The following is a 15,321-nucleotide window of genomic DNA, read 5'->3' on the forward strand; positions in this document are numbered from 1 at the left end:
TCCTCAGGCAGTGATAGAAAAGAAGCTGGCGAGGGATGTGCAAAAATGGACAGCAGTACCAGGTGAGCAAAGAAAAATATTAGTTATTTATTCAGCATTTAAACCAAGCAACACAATGCAGTAAGAAGGAAAAACAACACATCCAGACTCCTGAATTAGAACCTTGAACAATAGCTATATATGTAGTGTATTACATATTTGTCTAGGTTAAAAAAAAGACTAAATTTCAACCCTGAAGCACATTCTTTTATGCTGTTGATATGGTACATATACTATTGCAGAGTTGCACCCAGACAGATTAATAGCACTTTGCATATTTCTTTTGAAATAAACTATTCATGCCACTCTTATTATAAAAAAATGCTATAAAATTTATACTTGTACAGATCAAATTCTAGTGTTCTTATTTTTTGGTACACTTACATGAACCAGAGACACTTCTACCACCTCTTGGTTTAAACAGCTCTGTAATGACAGGGGCTAATATACACCTAGGTCCGAGCTTATTTCCATATATATGCTGCAACAGTAGAGCAGGAAAGAGAACCAATGGACCCCAATAGTGTTACACCATTCATTTTATTTAATAACAAGTAAGATAAAAAAAAATACTTGCGTAAAATCCTAGTGAGGTCACTATGCAAATAGTATAGTATACAATAAAAAAAGTCAACTTTTACAGTTCAAGTGATCCTCGTAGTTCAGATCACGTCCTGCACACCTGTTTGTTTCCGATGCTGTCTGCTTCCGATGATGTGACGCATATTGCCCAGTCATTTTTTTTTTATTAAATCTTCTCTATCTCCTCGCGGGCTCAGAGCATACACATGCGCTGTGAGCTGGTGGAACAGTCTAAACAATAGCTTATCTATCAGATGCTTTTGAGGGAAGAGAGACTGATGTCAGGTGGAGCATTGACAGCAGTGCTGGATTTCAGGTGTTTTTTTTTCCATTTTCTTCAAGGCTACTTGCTAATGCCCATTAGTAATTAAATAAAATGTGTCTTTTAACCCCTTAAGGACCAAACTTCTGGAATAAAAGGGAATCATGACGTGTCACACACGTCATGTGTCCTTAACCCCTTAAGGACACATGACGTGTGTGACACGTCATGATTCCTTTTTATTCCAGAAGTTTGGTCCTTAAGGGGTTAAGGGGTTAAAAGGTAGAGTAACTTTCCAGATTTTTAGGGTTATTCACTAAAGTAAGAAGTTAAAGTGAATTTCAAATTTAAGTGCATAATCGTCAAACTGGAACCACAGATGACTTGGATCATTTTTTCCAGTATGGCTTTTTTGCTTTAAATTCGAAATTCACTAAAGTAAGAATTTAAAGTGAATTTCAAATTTAAGACCATAATAGTCAAACTGGAATCACAGATGTCTTGGATAATTTTTCAGTTTGGCTTTTTTGCTTTAACTTTGAAATTTACTTTGAATCCTCACTTCAGCTAATAACCCTGATATTTCAGAATAAAGTTTATCTCTGTTCTATTTAAAAATAATACAGTCAAGAAGGCTGTATTTTTTTTGAGTTACGGTGTTTGATGCAGCATCATGCCTCTTGATGGATACGATTTTCTGGATACTTGTTTTAAAACCTATATTGCCTTTTGCTTTTCTGTTTGCAATATAGATCTATAACACAGAGGTTTTAAACTGGTAGCTGTATACTTTTCAAATAGATCGGTAGAGCATAACTATTTGTCAGGATTACTAAGTGATCCAGCACGCAGAATAATATCACACCTAGGACTAAGGATAACGTCCAAAAAACAGGTGTGAGGAAGGCTGAACTTGATGGCGCAAGTCTCTTTTCAGCTATCTAACTATGTAACTATGTAACGTATAACTGGACCTAGAATGGCCGGACTAAACTTATCCAAGAATAGTCAGAATACTTGCCGAGGTCAGGGATACAGAACGAGACACAACGATCAGGGAAAGCCAAAAGTCAAGGATACCAGAAATCCGGAAAGTCAAATACCAGAAATACTACGAACAGGAACAGGGCTGCCATCAGAAATTTTGGGGCCCCTGACAAAGCACAAGGTCTGGGCCGACCCCTCCCTCCCGGGCCCGCCCACGCCCTACCTAGTCCGCTGACAATGATGCGGGACTGAATGTGGTGTGTATAGTGTAAGTGAATTAGAATGTGTGTAATGGATGTAGTGTTTGTGTGTATTAGATACTGTTTGTGCAGTGAATGCAGAGTGTGTTAGTGTAGCAGATGCAGTGTGTATAGTGAACGCAGAGTGTGTTTGAGTAGTGGATGTAGTGTGTGTACAGTGATGTAGTGTGTGTTTGTGTAGTGGATGTAGTGTTTGTATGTACTAGATGAAATGTGTTTAGTGGATGCAGTGTCTGTAGTTGATGTAGTGTGTGTATTAGACGCAGTGTCTGTGTATAGTGAATGCAGAGTGTTTCAATTTGTGGTGGATGTAGTGTGTGTACTGTGAATACAGGATGTTTGTGTAGTGGATGCTGTGTGTACAGTTAATGCAGAGTGTGTGTCGTATAGTGAATCCAGAGTGTGTGCATAGTTTAGTGAATGCAGAGTGTGTGCATAGTTTAGTGAATGCAGAGTGTGTGTTAGTGTGTAATGAATGCAGAGTGTGTGTTAGTGTGTAGTGAATGCAGAGTGTGTCAGTGTAATGAATGTAGTGTGTGTGTGTTAGTGCAGCGAATGCAGAGTGTTTGTAAATGTGTAGTGAATGCAGAGTGTGTGTTAATGTGTAGTGAATGCAGAGGGTGTGTTAGTGTGTAGCGGATGCAGAGTGTGTGTTAGTGTAGTGAATGCAGAGTGTTAATGTGTAGTGAATGCAGAGAGTGTTTGAGTAGTGGATGTAGTGTGTGTACAGTGATGTAGTGTGTGTTTGTGTAGTGGATGTAGTGTTTGTATGTACTAGATGAAATGTGTTTAGTGGATGCAGTGTATGTAGTGGATGTAGTGTGTGTATTAGACACAGTGTCTGTGTATAGTGAATGCAGAATGTTTCAATTTGTGGTGGATGTAGTGTGTGTACTGTGAATACAGGATGTTTGTGTAGTGGATGCTGTGTGTACAGGTGATGCAGAGTGTATGTTAGTGTAGTGAATGCAGAGTGTGTGTCAGTATAGTGAATCCAGAGTGTGTGCATAGTTTAGTGAATGCAGAGTGTGTGTTAGTGTGTAATAAATGCAGAGTGTGTGTTAGGGTGTAGTGAATGCAGAGTGTGTCAGTGTAATGAATGTAGTGTGTGTGTAAATTTGTAGTGAATGCAGAGTGTGTGTTAATGTGTAGTGAATGCAGAGAGTGTCTTAGTGTAGTGAATGCAGAGAGTGTGTTAGTGTAGTGAATGCAGAGAGTGTGTTAGTGTAGTGAATGCAGAGAGTGTGTTAATGTGTAGTGAATGCAGAGAGTGTGTTAATGTGTAGTGAATGCAGAGAGTGTGTTAATGTGTAGTGAATGCAGAGAGTGTGTTAATGTGTAGTGAATGCAGAGAGTGTGTTAGTGTGTAGCGGATGCACAGTGTGTGTTAGTGTAGTGAATGCAGAGTGTGTTAGTGTGTAGCGGATGCAGAGTGTGTGTTAGTGTAGTGAATGCAGAGTGTGGTAATGTGTAGCGAATGCAGAGTGTGTGTCAGTATAGTGGATGCAGTGAGTGTGTTAGTGTGTAGTGTATGCAGAGTGCATGTTGTATTAGTGAATGCAGTGTGTGTATTGTATTAGTGTATGCAGTGTGTGTGTTTGTGTATGCAGTGTGTGTTGTGTCAGTGTATGCAGAGTGTGTTGTGTCAGTGTATGCAGAGTGTGTTGTGTTAGTGTATGCAGTGTGTGTTGTGTTAGTGTATGCAGTGTGTTGTGTCAGTGTATGCAGAGTGTGTGTTGTGTCAGTGTATGCAGTGTGTGTGTGTTGTGTTAGTGTATGCGGTGTGTGTGTTGTGTCAGTGTATGCGGTGTGTGTGTTGTGTTAGTGTATGCGGTGTGTGTGTTGTGTCAGTGTATGCAGAGTGTGTGTTGTGTTAGTGTATGCGGTGAGTGTGTTGTGTCAATGTATGCAAAGTGTGGGTTGTGTAAGTGTATGCAGTGTGTGTTGTGTCAGTGCATGCAGAGTGTGTTGTGTCAGTGTATGCAGAGTGTGTGTTGTGTTAGTGTATGCAGTGTGTGTTGTGTTGGTATGTGCAGTGTGTGTGTTGTGTCAGTGTATGTAGTGTGTGTTAGTGTATGTAGTGTGTGTGTGTGTGTGTTGTGTCAGTGTATGCAGTGTGTGTGTGTGTGTGTGTTGTGTGAGTGCATGTAGTGTGTGTGTGTAAATTTGCAATGAGGAGGGAGAGGGGGGGTCATTTTAACATTATTTAAAAAAAAAAAAAATGTAATTAATTAAATTGTTTCTCCCCCCTCCCTGCTTACCTGTGTCTAGGGAGGGGGGAGATTCCATCCCCGGTGGTCCGGTGGCATGGTGGGGCCCCCCGGCTCCCTGTTACCGCAGAGGGGGCCCAGGCCTCCAGCTTCTCCTCTTCTCTCCACCAATAACTCTCGCGAGACCCGCGGAGCGTTGCCATGGCAACCGGGTCTCGCGAGAGTTATTAGCAGGGAGGAGAAGAGAAGAGGCTGGAGGCCTGGGCCCCCTCTGCGGTAACAGGGAGCCGGGGGCCCGCGGCTGCACACATAGATCGCGATATTCGCGATCTATGTGTGCAGGGAGGGAAAGTGGGGCCCAGGACTGCCAGAGCAGTCCGGGCCCCCCAGGGCCGCCGGGCCCGTGACAACTGTCACGGTTGTCACCCCCTGATGGCGGCCCTGAACAGGAACACTCTCTTGGATAACCAGCAAAGGGAAACCACGACAGGGCAATGAGTAAAAGGAGAAATGAGTTTAACCCTTTAAATCCGGAGGACGTACTATTACGCCCTGCAGGAACCGGCTCTAAACGCCGGCGGGCGTAATAGTACCTCCTCGCCATAATGGCTGCCCACGTGGCCGGCGCTAATCGCCCGCTGCAGATCGCGGTCGGGGGGGGATGCCTGGCCCCCCAGGCAACCCCCCTGTGGCCGATGACCGCGATCTGCAGTCTCTGATCGCAGTGACAGGCTGTCACTGCGACCAGTATTCAGCATGTATCAGACGATTTCAAATCGGCTGACACATGTGGCCGGCGGCTTTCCCCTTCTGCAGATCGCGGTCGGGGGACTTACCTGGCCCCCCAGGCAGTCCCCCTGGGGTCAGTGACCGCGATCTGCTAAGTCTGAGATCGCAGTGACAGGCTGTCACTGCGATCTCAGAGCGCTCTGATCGCAGTGACAGCCTGTCACTGCGATCAGTGTTACATGTGTCAGCCTATTGGCTGGCACAATGATCCCCCTGCAGATTGGAAGGGGGCAGTGCTTGTACCACCCAGGCACTCCCCCCTGTGGTCAATTACCCAATCTGCAGGAGGTGATCACAGTCACAGGCAGTCACTGTGATCACTGATCCTGTGTGTCAGCCAGTGATGTGAAATCACTGGCTGACACTGTCATTGCCCCCTGTCCTGTGAAAAAAATTAAATATTAGTTAAAAAAAATAAATTAAAAAAATTACAGTTACAAATAAAATATACTTAGATCATATATATTATATATATATGATCTAAGTATATATATATATATATATATATATATACACATACACACACATACACATTTACACATACACGACGTGCATTTAAATATTAATATATATATATATATATATATATATATATTAATATCAAATTACACGTAGACTGATACTGATTAAATATATATATATAATTATTGTTATATATATATATTTATATATAATATAAAAAAATATATATGTAAATACGTAAAAAAAATAAATCATAATATATATCTATATACATAAATATATACGTATATATCACTATATATAAATAAAAATATTTTAAAAAAATTATATATATATATATACGTATATATACACATATGTATATATATATAGGAAACATGGGGGGATGGTTGCACTCACCTAAACATGCTTAAATGGGGTGCTGCTGGGGGCCATATTATACAATAAATACACAAGATCCAGCGCACTCTCCTATCTACTAAATAGCAACTTCAATGTTGACAGATTTTATTAGTTTGTAAAAGTTTTTTTTAAAAACACCTAATCTAGGCAAAAAAATGGGGATTTAGTTACATTATATGATCATACATTGCATAAACCTGCCACAACGTCAATGTACCCCATCTTTGGCAGGTCCTACTCTCACAGTCTAATGTCTGCTCTTATGAGATTAACCACTTACTTGGGAAAAAATTCCATCTGAGGCTCTCTGCAGTACAAGGCTAAATAGGGACCTGAGATGAGGCACCTGTAACAGGGAGGGGTGCAGAACCAAGGAGTTGGCTAGACTCCCAAATATATATAGGAAACATGGGGGGATGGTTGCACTCACCTAAACATGCTTAAATGGGGTGCTGCTGGGGGCCATATTATACAATAAATACACAAGATCCAGCGCACTCTCCTATCTACTAAATAGCAACTTCAATGTTGACAGATTTTATTAGTTTGTAAAAGTTTTTTTTAAAAACACCTAATCTAGGCAAAAAAATGGGGATTTAGTTACATTATATGATCATACATTGCATAAGCCTGCCACAACGTCAATGTACCCCATCTTTGGCAGGTCCTACTCTCACAGTCTAATGTCTGCTCTTATGAGATTAACCACTTACTTGGGAAAAAATTCCATCTGAGGCTCTCTGCAGTACAAGGCTAAATAGGGACCTGAGATGAGGCACCTGTAACAGGGAGGGGTGCAGAACCAAGGAGTTGGCTAGACTCCCAAATATATATAGGAAACATGGGGGGATGGTTGCACTCACCTAAACATGCTTAAATGGGGTGCTGCTGGGGGCCATATTATACAATAAATACACAAGATCCAGCGCACTCTCCTATCTACTAAATAGCAACTTCAATGTTGACAGATTTTATTAGTTTGTAAAAGTTTTTTTTAAAAACACCTAATCTAGGCAAAAAAATGGGGATTTAGTTACATTATATGATCATACATTGCATAAGCCTGCCACAACGTCAATGTACCCCATCTTTGGCAGGTCCTACTCTCACAGTCTAATGTCTGCTCTTATGAGATTAACCACTTACTTGGGAAAAAATTCCATCTGAGGCTCTCTGCAGTACAAGGCTAAATAGGGACCTGAGATGAGGCACCTGTAACAGGGAGGGGTGCAGAACCAAGGAGTTGGCTAGACTCCCAAATATATATAGGAAACATGGGGGGATGGTTGCACTCACCTAAACATGCTTAAATGGGGTGCTGCTGGGGGCCATATTATACAATAAATACACAAGATCCAGCGCACTCTCCTATCTACTAAATAGCAACTTCAATGTTGACAGATTTTATTAGTTTGTAAAAGTTTTTTTTAAAAACACCTAATCTAGGCAAAAAAATGGGGATTTAGTTACATTATATGATCATACATTGCATAAGCCTGCCACAACGTCAATGTACCCCATCTTATGTATATATATAGATATATTCATTCTACACATATATTTATGTAATAATTTTACATAATTAGGTATCCTAATTAATTACAATTAGCGGGACCTGCCTGACAACCCATGCCGAAAGTATAGGGAATTTAATTTGCTAGCACTATATTTAACCCTATAACTTTCTAAGACACCATAAAACCTGTACATGGGGGGTACTGTTTTACTCGGGAGACTTTGCTGAACACAAATATTAGTGTTTCAAAACAGTAAAATGTATTACAACGATGATATCGCCAGTAAAAGTGACGTTTTCTGCATTTTTCATGCACAAACAGCACTTACACGGACGATATTATTGCTGCAATACTTTTTACTGTTTTGAAATACAAATATTTGTGTTGAGCGAAGTCTCCCGAGTACAACAGTACCCCAAATGTACAGGTTTTATGGTGTTTTCAAAAGTTACAGCGTCAAATATAAGGCTTGTGTTTCATTTTTTTCACATTAAAATTCGCCAGATTGCTTACGTTGCCTTTGTGACCCTATGGTAGCCCAAGAATGAAAATTACCCCTATGATGGCATACCATTTGCAATAGTAGACAACCCAAGGTATTGCAAATGGGGTTTGTCCAGACTTTTTTAGTAGCCACTTAGTCACAAACACTGGCCAAAATTGGCGTTTTTTGCATTTTTCACACACAAACAAATACTAACGCTAACTTTGGCCAGTGTTTGTGACCAAATGGCTACTAAAAAAGACTGGACATACCCCATTTGCAATACCTTGGGTTGTCTACTATTGCAAATGGTATGCCATTATGGGTGTAAATTTAATTCCTGGGCTACTATACAGTCTCAAAGGCAACGTAACCAATCTGGCAAATTTCAATTTCAAATGTAACACGCTATATTTGACCCTGTAACTTCCCAAAACACCATAAAACCTGTACATAGGGGGTACTGTTTTACACGTGAGACATCGCTGAATACAAATATGTGTATTGTATTGCAGTAAAAGCAAACAGTATTTTGACATCCACAGTTAAAATGTCACATAGAACTAAAAAAAAATAAAAAATTCTTTTTTTCTCCCATTTTTTAATATATTTTTTATATTAAATTATGTTCAATACCTAAATATTTGATGTTAAATGAAAGCCCTGTTTCCCCTGAATAAAATGATATATAATAAGGGGGGGTGCATTTAATATGAAAGAGGTGAATTACGGTTGGACAGACATATAGCGCAAATGCCAGGTTTTGTTTACGTTTTGTTCTGTTCACAACTTGTACATTTGGCTGCGGTGTTAAGGGGTTAAATAACCCTCTTGCAGATCCGATTGGCCGTAAACGGCCTTTGACTCCAAAACATTTTTGCGTGACGTCACACGTACGTCGACGTTGTCAAAACCGTGGGTGTACGTGGGGCTACAATATGGCGTGGATCCATAGCGGGCAGCGTCCACGGACATGTTGCAGCAGTCAGGCATAGTGGCACAGGACCGGTGAGCGGCACCTTCATTACCGCTAGGAATGCAATTTTCAGTGCAAACATCACAAGGTGAGGATGAATACGTGACACTATAACTATATCTGAAATGTAAAAACAGTAATTAATCAAAGAAGTATTAGCAGTTAATGAAACAAAACAATGCGAGGACAAAAAGCAGTTGAAGTTAGAAAACTATTAAAGTGGATCTGTAATTTGAGATACAAATATAATAGAAAAGTGTTGTTTTTTCATTTTTGTTTGTTAAAATTAGATAATTGACTTTCTGGACACAGTCAGAGCATGCCATATAACCTAAAATAATTTAATCCTATCACTGTCATACTGTGAGCATAAATATGGAAGACATACTCACCATTTGTCCTGGATCTGGATTTTAATTGATCATAGGGGTAACAAAATTTGTTATTTTATCTTTTGTGTGTGCTTTCACCACTTCTACTATTTTATTTTTTACTTATTTATGTGTGGTGGAGTGACCCACATAGGTGATAGTAGCACCCTGTTTCTTATTTTTTAACCAAATATACGCACCTTTTCAATAAATATGGAAGGATACACAGATCAGTTCCTTATAGTTCTGCTGCTAGAATTGATCTGATTTTAGGGGATACCCAATTAGTAAGGGATAATTACTAACAATTATTATAAGGGATAATACATGGTCGGATCATGATATGTTGATTGCGGATATAAAGGATATGTATCAGAGATCCCCACCCCCATGGAGATTGAGGGATGATTTATTTAAAATCAGAAGAAAATAAAGAGTATATAAACAAAATGTCTGTACACGTTTTTGAAGAAAACTCATCAGAGGAGATTTCTTCTGAATGTCTTTGGAGCACCTTTAAATCATTAATAAGGCGTTATTGGATTAAAATAGCAAGTCACGAAATGGAGAACAGTGGATTAAATCTGATTTATATATTCAGTACTATAATCTTGCTGCTCAAAAACAGGGTGATTTTTCAATAGCTAGAGAAAATCAAAAAAATATACAGAGAAAAGATAAATATAAATATATCTGAAAGAATAGAATCCAATCTAAGAAGATTAAAAACCAAATTCTACTACAGGAATAATAGAGTAGATGAGATGTTAACTAATAAAATATAGAAAACAAAAACCGACAATAAAATCTATAAAATAATAAAAGATGGCAAGACATATTTAAAGCCAGAAGAAATTGGCAATGAGTTGGATTGCAGATGCGATTGGTACGCTATATTCCTCTCCTTCGGCTAGGTTGGTGGGTCAGGATTTTTGTACCGATTGGTTTGATATATCTAATGGAACGAGGCAGGGGTATCCGCTGTCCCCTTTATTATGTATATTATCTATAGAACCATTCACTATTGATATTAGAAGTAACCTTCTGATCAAAGGGGTGTCTCTAAAAGACAGGGAATTAAAGATATGCCTGCCGATGACACCCTTATTTCAGTAACAGACCCATATTTTTCCCTTCCCCATTTAATGCAGGAATTTAAAAGATATAGTATAGCATCGAACTATAAATTAAATATGAATAAAACATTGGTTCTAATTTCAAACATTGATGCCAATGATCTTAAAAAGGATTTTGATGTTACTTGATCATCAAAGGCTATACAATATTTGGACATTTATATTACTGCAGATTTAAGAGTAATAATGGAAGTAAAGACTTATTAAACACACTAAGACGCTATTAAGGGAATGGAGATGTTATGAAATTTCTTGGTTGGGGAGAATAAACACTTTTAAAGCATATATCCTCCCCAAGTGGGCATATTTATTTTGAATGCTTCCCTTGGCAATTCCAAAGCAATGGCTTGATATTGTACAGTCCAGCTTTACTAATTATATCTGGAGAGGCAAAAGACCTTGAATAAATATTAGGATTGTGTCCAAAACGGACCACCAGGTGGGGGGAATAGGATATCCGATAATTAGAAACACTTATCAGGCAAATATGATTATGCATGTCCACAATTTACATGTTAGCGATTTGATGGATCAGTCATGGTATAAGTTGGAAGCAAGTAGAGTAGGTAAAGACAACCTATTGCTTTCCTATTGTTGAATGATATAGGAAGAAAGAAACCTAATAAATGATATTGAGAAATCACCGATAATATCACAAACTTTGAAAGATTGGCAAGATATAAAGAAAGATTTAAAAATTAATAATAAGATTTTTGAAGGTTCTAAGATTAGAATATTAGAGAAAATAATGCCTGACATTGATTTAAAAAGTTGGACTTTTGATATATTGAAGCAGAAATTAAATCTTTCTCAACTAGAAATATTTAAATACCGTACCTTCGAGTCCAAGGGTTTCTTAAAGAACATTTATTAAAGTTGAATAGTTCTAATTAATTACTTAAGACAACATTTAAGGGCATAAGTCATGCATTTTCTATTTCTAATGCATTGAAATTACTAAGCTTGAAAACTCCTTTATTGAAATAATCTGCTGTGAAGCAATGGGAAAAAGATTTAGCCATCTCCATTAATTACATGGATTGGGATTCTATACTTTTAAAACTCAAAAAACATATACATTGTCTTAAAATTCTTGAGACACAAGTAAAAGTTATGTATAAGTGGTACGTGGTGCCAGTAAGGCTTTCTAGGATCTCCCCTTCAAATTCCTCAGTCTGCTGGAGTTGCTTGCAACAGGAGGGAACCATGTATCACATATGGTGGATTTGCCCTAGACTGATTCAATTTTGGGATCTAGTGGATTATTAAGGATATTATTGGTAGAACGTTGATTAAAAAAACAGAAATATATCTGTTTAATATAAATTGCTTGTTGGGGGATAAACAATATACCGTATATACTTGAGTATAAGTCGACCCGAATATAAGAATGCAGTGTGTGTGTGTGTGTATGAATGCAGTGTGTATGAATGCAGTGTGTGTTTGTGTGTGTGATGCAGAGCCTTGGTGGGGGGTGGGCATTTTTTTTTTTTTTTAGTTATTATTATTATTTTAATATTATTATTATTTTTATATATATATATATGTTATTAATATATTATTTTTATTTTATTATTATTTACATTTTTATTTATATATTTTTTCGTCCCCCCCTCCCTGCTTGATACATGGGCAGGGAGGGGGGTTCTCATTCCCTGGTGGTCCAGTGGATGGGCTGTGTAGGAGGAGGGGGGAGGGGGGCTGGCAGCGAGCTGTAACTTGCCTTTCCTGCAGCTCCTGGCAGCTCCCTTCTTTCTCCTCTGGTCCGGTCAGCTCCCCTGTCAGCAAGTCTCGCGGTCTGAGTGCCGCGCGGAGCGTTGCCATGGTAACTCGTGGCAATGCTCTGACCCCGCGGCTCTCGCAAGACTTGTAGGGGAGCTGACCGGACCGGAGGAGAGAGAAGGGAGCTGACAGGAGCTACAGGAAAGGTAAGTTACAGCTTCCTGCCAGCCCCCAACAGGACCGCCGGGCTCATTACAAGCAACAATGTAAGTTGCCATAATACAGACAGTGACTCGAGTATAAGACGAGTGGGGGTTTTCAGCACAAAAAATGTCCTGAAAAACTCGACTTATACTCGAGTATATACGGTGATATACTCTAACATATTGTCTAATGGCAGCTAAAATATTGATTGCTAGACACTGGAAGCAAGTGATAATTCCAACGAAATCACTATTCATAAAGCAACTGCTTTTTCAACTGGATATGGAGAATAATATGCTATTATATATTTACCGTTCGGGATAAAGGTTTACATCCATTTATAGAGAACTAATAGAAAAGATTACTACTCTTTAATATGGTGGCCTAAAAGAGCAGATGTATATCTAAAGCATTAGGTTTACTATAAACCAAATAAGTAAAAAGGTCCCGCAGCCGCAGTGTTTGTATTATTGTTTGCCTTAGTGATTATCTGTTTGTTAAAAGACGTGGATATATGGCCACCTAATGACTTTGGGGACCATACCCACGCCTGCCTGTGATCTATGTCTATAGTGATTGTCATATTGTCTTTTGGTATGCTATGTATTGTATTATGTGAGAAATAATTTATGGAAATTATAAATAAATCAATTTGGAAAAAAAAAAAAAAATATGGAAGGAATGCCTTTGTCCATTTGTACAGCACTTCTCAGCAGATGCCTGAGTGTCCATGAGCATGCCCTGAGCAACAAGGGAGGATACGTCTCCCTAAACATGGTAGCTTTGCAGAGTTAAGTGCATTTTTTCTTCTGCAGCACTGCTCACCGTGATAAATGATTCAATAGTTTTAATAGGGTGGAGGAATGATGAATTGTCACTTCTAAAAAGAGACGGTTCTGCTCTGAAGGAACACTCCATAACCACTACAGTGTGTTGTACTAATTATGATTATAGGAGTCGTCTGGTTCCCTACCAGGGTTAGTAGTCCTGCAAATAGTTTGACAGCTTACATTGGGTCTATCATGCACCAGTCACAGCCTCCAGAAGGGGTGGAGGTTGGCCCCAGGGAAGGTTTTTTTAATCTCTCAGCCAATGGGCTAACCCCTGCAACACTGGGCTAGGTCATTGCAGTGAAATCCTGACTCTCCTGAAAGAGATAGCAAATGCCTGGTGGACTCCATGTGAGTTGTTAAACCATTTGCAGACAGCTGGCTGCTTAACTAAGGAGAGGGCCAGGTAGTCCTGGCACCATAACTACTACCAAACATTTAGTTTTTTTTTTTTCTCAATAAAACCAGAGAATATGAGAGAAAGTTAGTCCCAGCTCAGGTCTCAAAAATATTTTTGCTCACTTGTGCTATTACAAAGAGAACCTATACCATTTGCATATTAATCTGATCCCACCCATAAGGGCAGTCCAGAACCGAAATGCTAACAAGTCTTCTCTAAACGAGAGATACAGCGACCAGGGACGATTTCGGCCTTCTTTGGGCTTCATCAGCGAGGTGTAGCAGATACACCTCTAGGCATAGTGAGCATGGGGTCCAAGTTTGGATTACCCTTTTAGCTTAGGAAGAGCCCAAGCAAATGCATTGAAACAAAAACAGAGAATATGAGACCAGATGAAAGTTTAGAGAAGTTCAGTTGCTTGCCTTTTGGTTAGTCCTTCTCAGGTCTCAAAAATGTTTTTGCTCACTAGTGCCAATACAAAGATAACCTATACCATTTGCATATCAGACTGATCTCACCCTAAGGGTAGTCCAGAACCAATATTTGACAGCATTTTGGTTCTCTTATAGGTGAGCAAGTGAGCAAAATCATTTTTTTTTGCCATGAGCGGGGAGTAACCGAAGGGTAAGCTACTGAGTTTCTCTAAGCTGTTTCCCTCAGAGATCTCATATTCTCAGAATTTTATATTATGGTTTTTTGTTTTTAGTTAATTTTGTTTATAAAAAAAAAAAAAAAAATATATATATATATATATATATATATATATATATATATATATATATACGTATATATATATCTGTAGGGCTTTCATTTGTCAAGTGTTCCTTTACTATTGTTCTCCCATACTACTTACTAAATTTTTGTCCGTGTCTAACTTTACATATTAATTAGTCCTCATTGAACCCCTTAGCTGAAAATTTATATCCTGGATCAATCTTCTGATTTTGATTCAGGAATGCATAGGGACATCCCTTTACCTTCCATTCATAACCACATGATGGCTCTCTTGAAATTTGAATTCTTTAGCCTCCAATTACTCAGCAGAGCAACACATAGTTACATAGGCTGAAAAAAAACAAAAATAGTCTTGCATCCATCAAGTTCAGCTTTTCTCACATCTGTTAATTCAAAAGAAGGCAAACACCACAGTTTGACGCCCTTTCCAATTTTGCAACAAACTAGAAAATAAATCCATCTCGACCCCAGAATGTCGGACATCTCCTTGAATAAAAAAGCTATTAACCCACATATTAAATATTATGTCCCTGAATATTATGCATTTTCAAGAATTCATCTAGTTATTGTTTAAAATCTATACAGACTCTGATAAAACACCTCTTCAGGGAGAGAATTCTACACTTTATTTTTCTTACTATAAAGATCCCTTTCCTTTGCCGTAGACATTTCCCTTCTCTCTCTAAATGAGTGACCTAATTTCCTATTAAAGGGACACTGTACGCACCCAAACCATTTCATTTCAATGAAGTGGTCTGTGTGCAGTGTGCCTGTTCCCTTAACCTTGCAATGTATAACATATATTTGCTGTGTTAAGACTGCCACTAGAGGTGCTTCCTGCAGTTTCACGGGATTTGACTTTGTAAAACAATGCTGGATGTCCTCACTCTTTGCATGACATCATCCAGCATGTTGAAAAAACACACAGGACTTAATAACTAAAATTCAGATTA

The 15,321-nt window shown here is 38.8% G+C and overlaps 1 protein-coding gene across 1 annotated transcript in view; it reads left to right on the top strand.

Moving 5' to 3' along the window:
• Positions 1-15,321, top strand: part of ZDBF2 (zinc finger DBF-type containing 2) — a 74,925-nt gene that overhangs the window by 49,628 nt on the left and 9,976 nt on the right. Inside the window, exon 4 of the mRNA XM_063428752.1 lies at positions 8-62. Within this exon, the coding sequence (XP_063284822.1) occupies positions 8-62 (55 nt within the window). The remainder of the gene's footprint in view (positions 1-7; positions 63-15,321) is intronic.

This window comes from Pelobates fuscus, chromosome 8, assembly GCF_036172605.1.
Source record: "Pelobates fuscus isolate aPelFus1 chromosome 8, aPelFus1.pri, whole genome shotgun sequence".
Classification (NCBI taxonomy): Eukaryota; Metazoa; Chordata; class Amphibia; order Anura; family Pelobatidae; genus Pelobates; species Pelobates fuscus.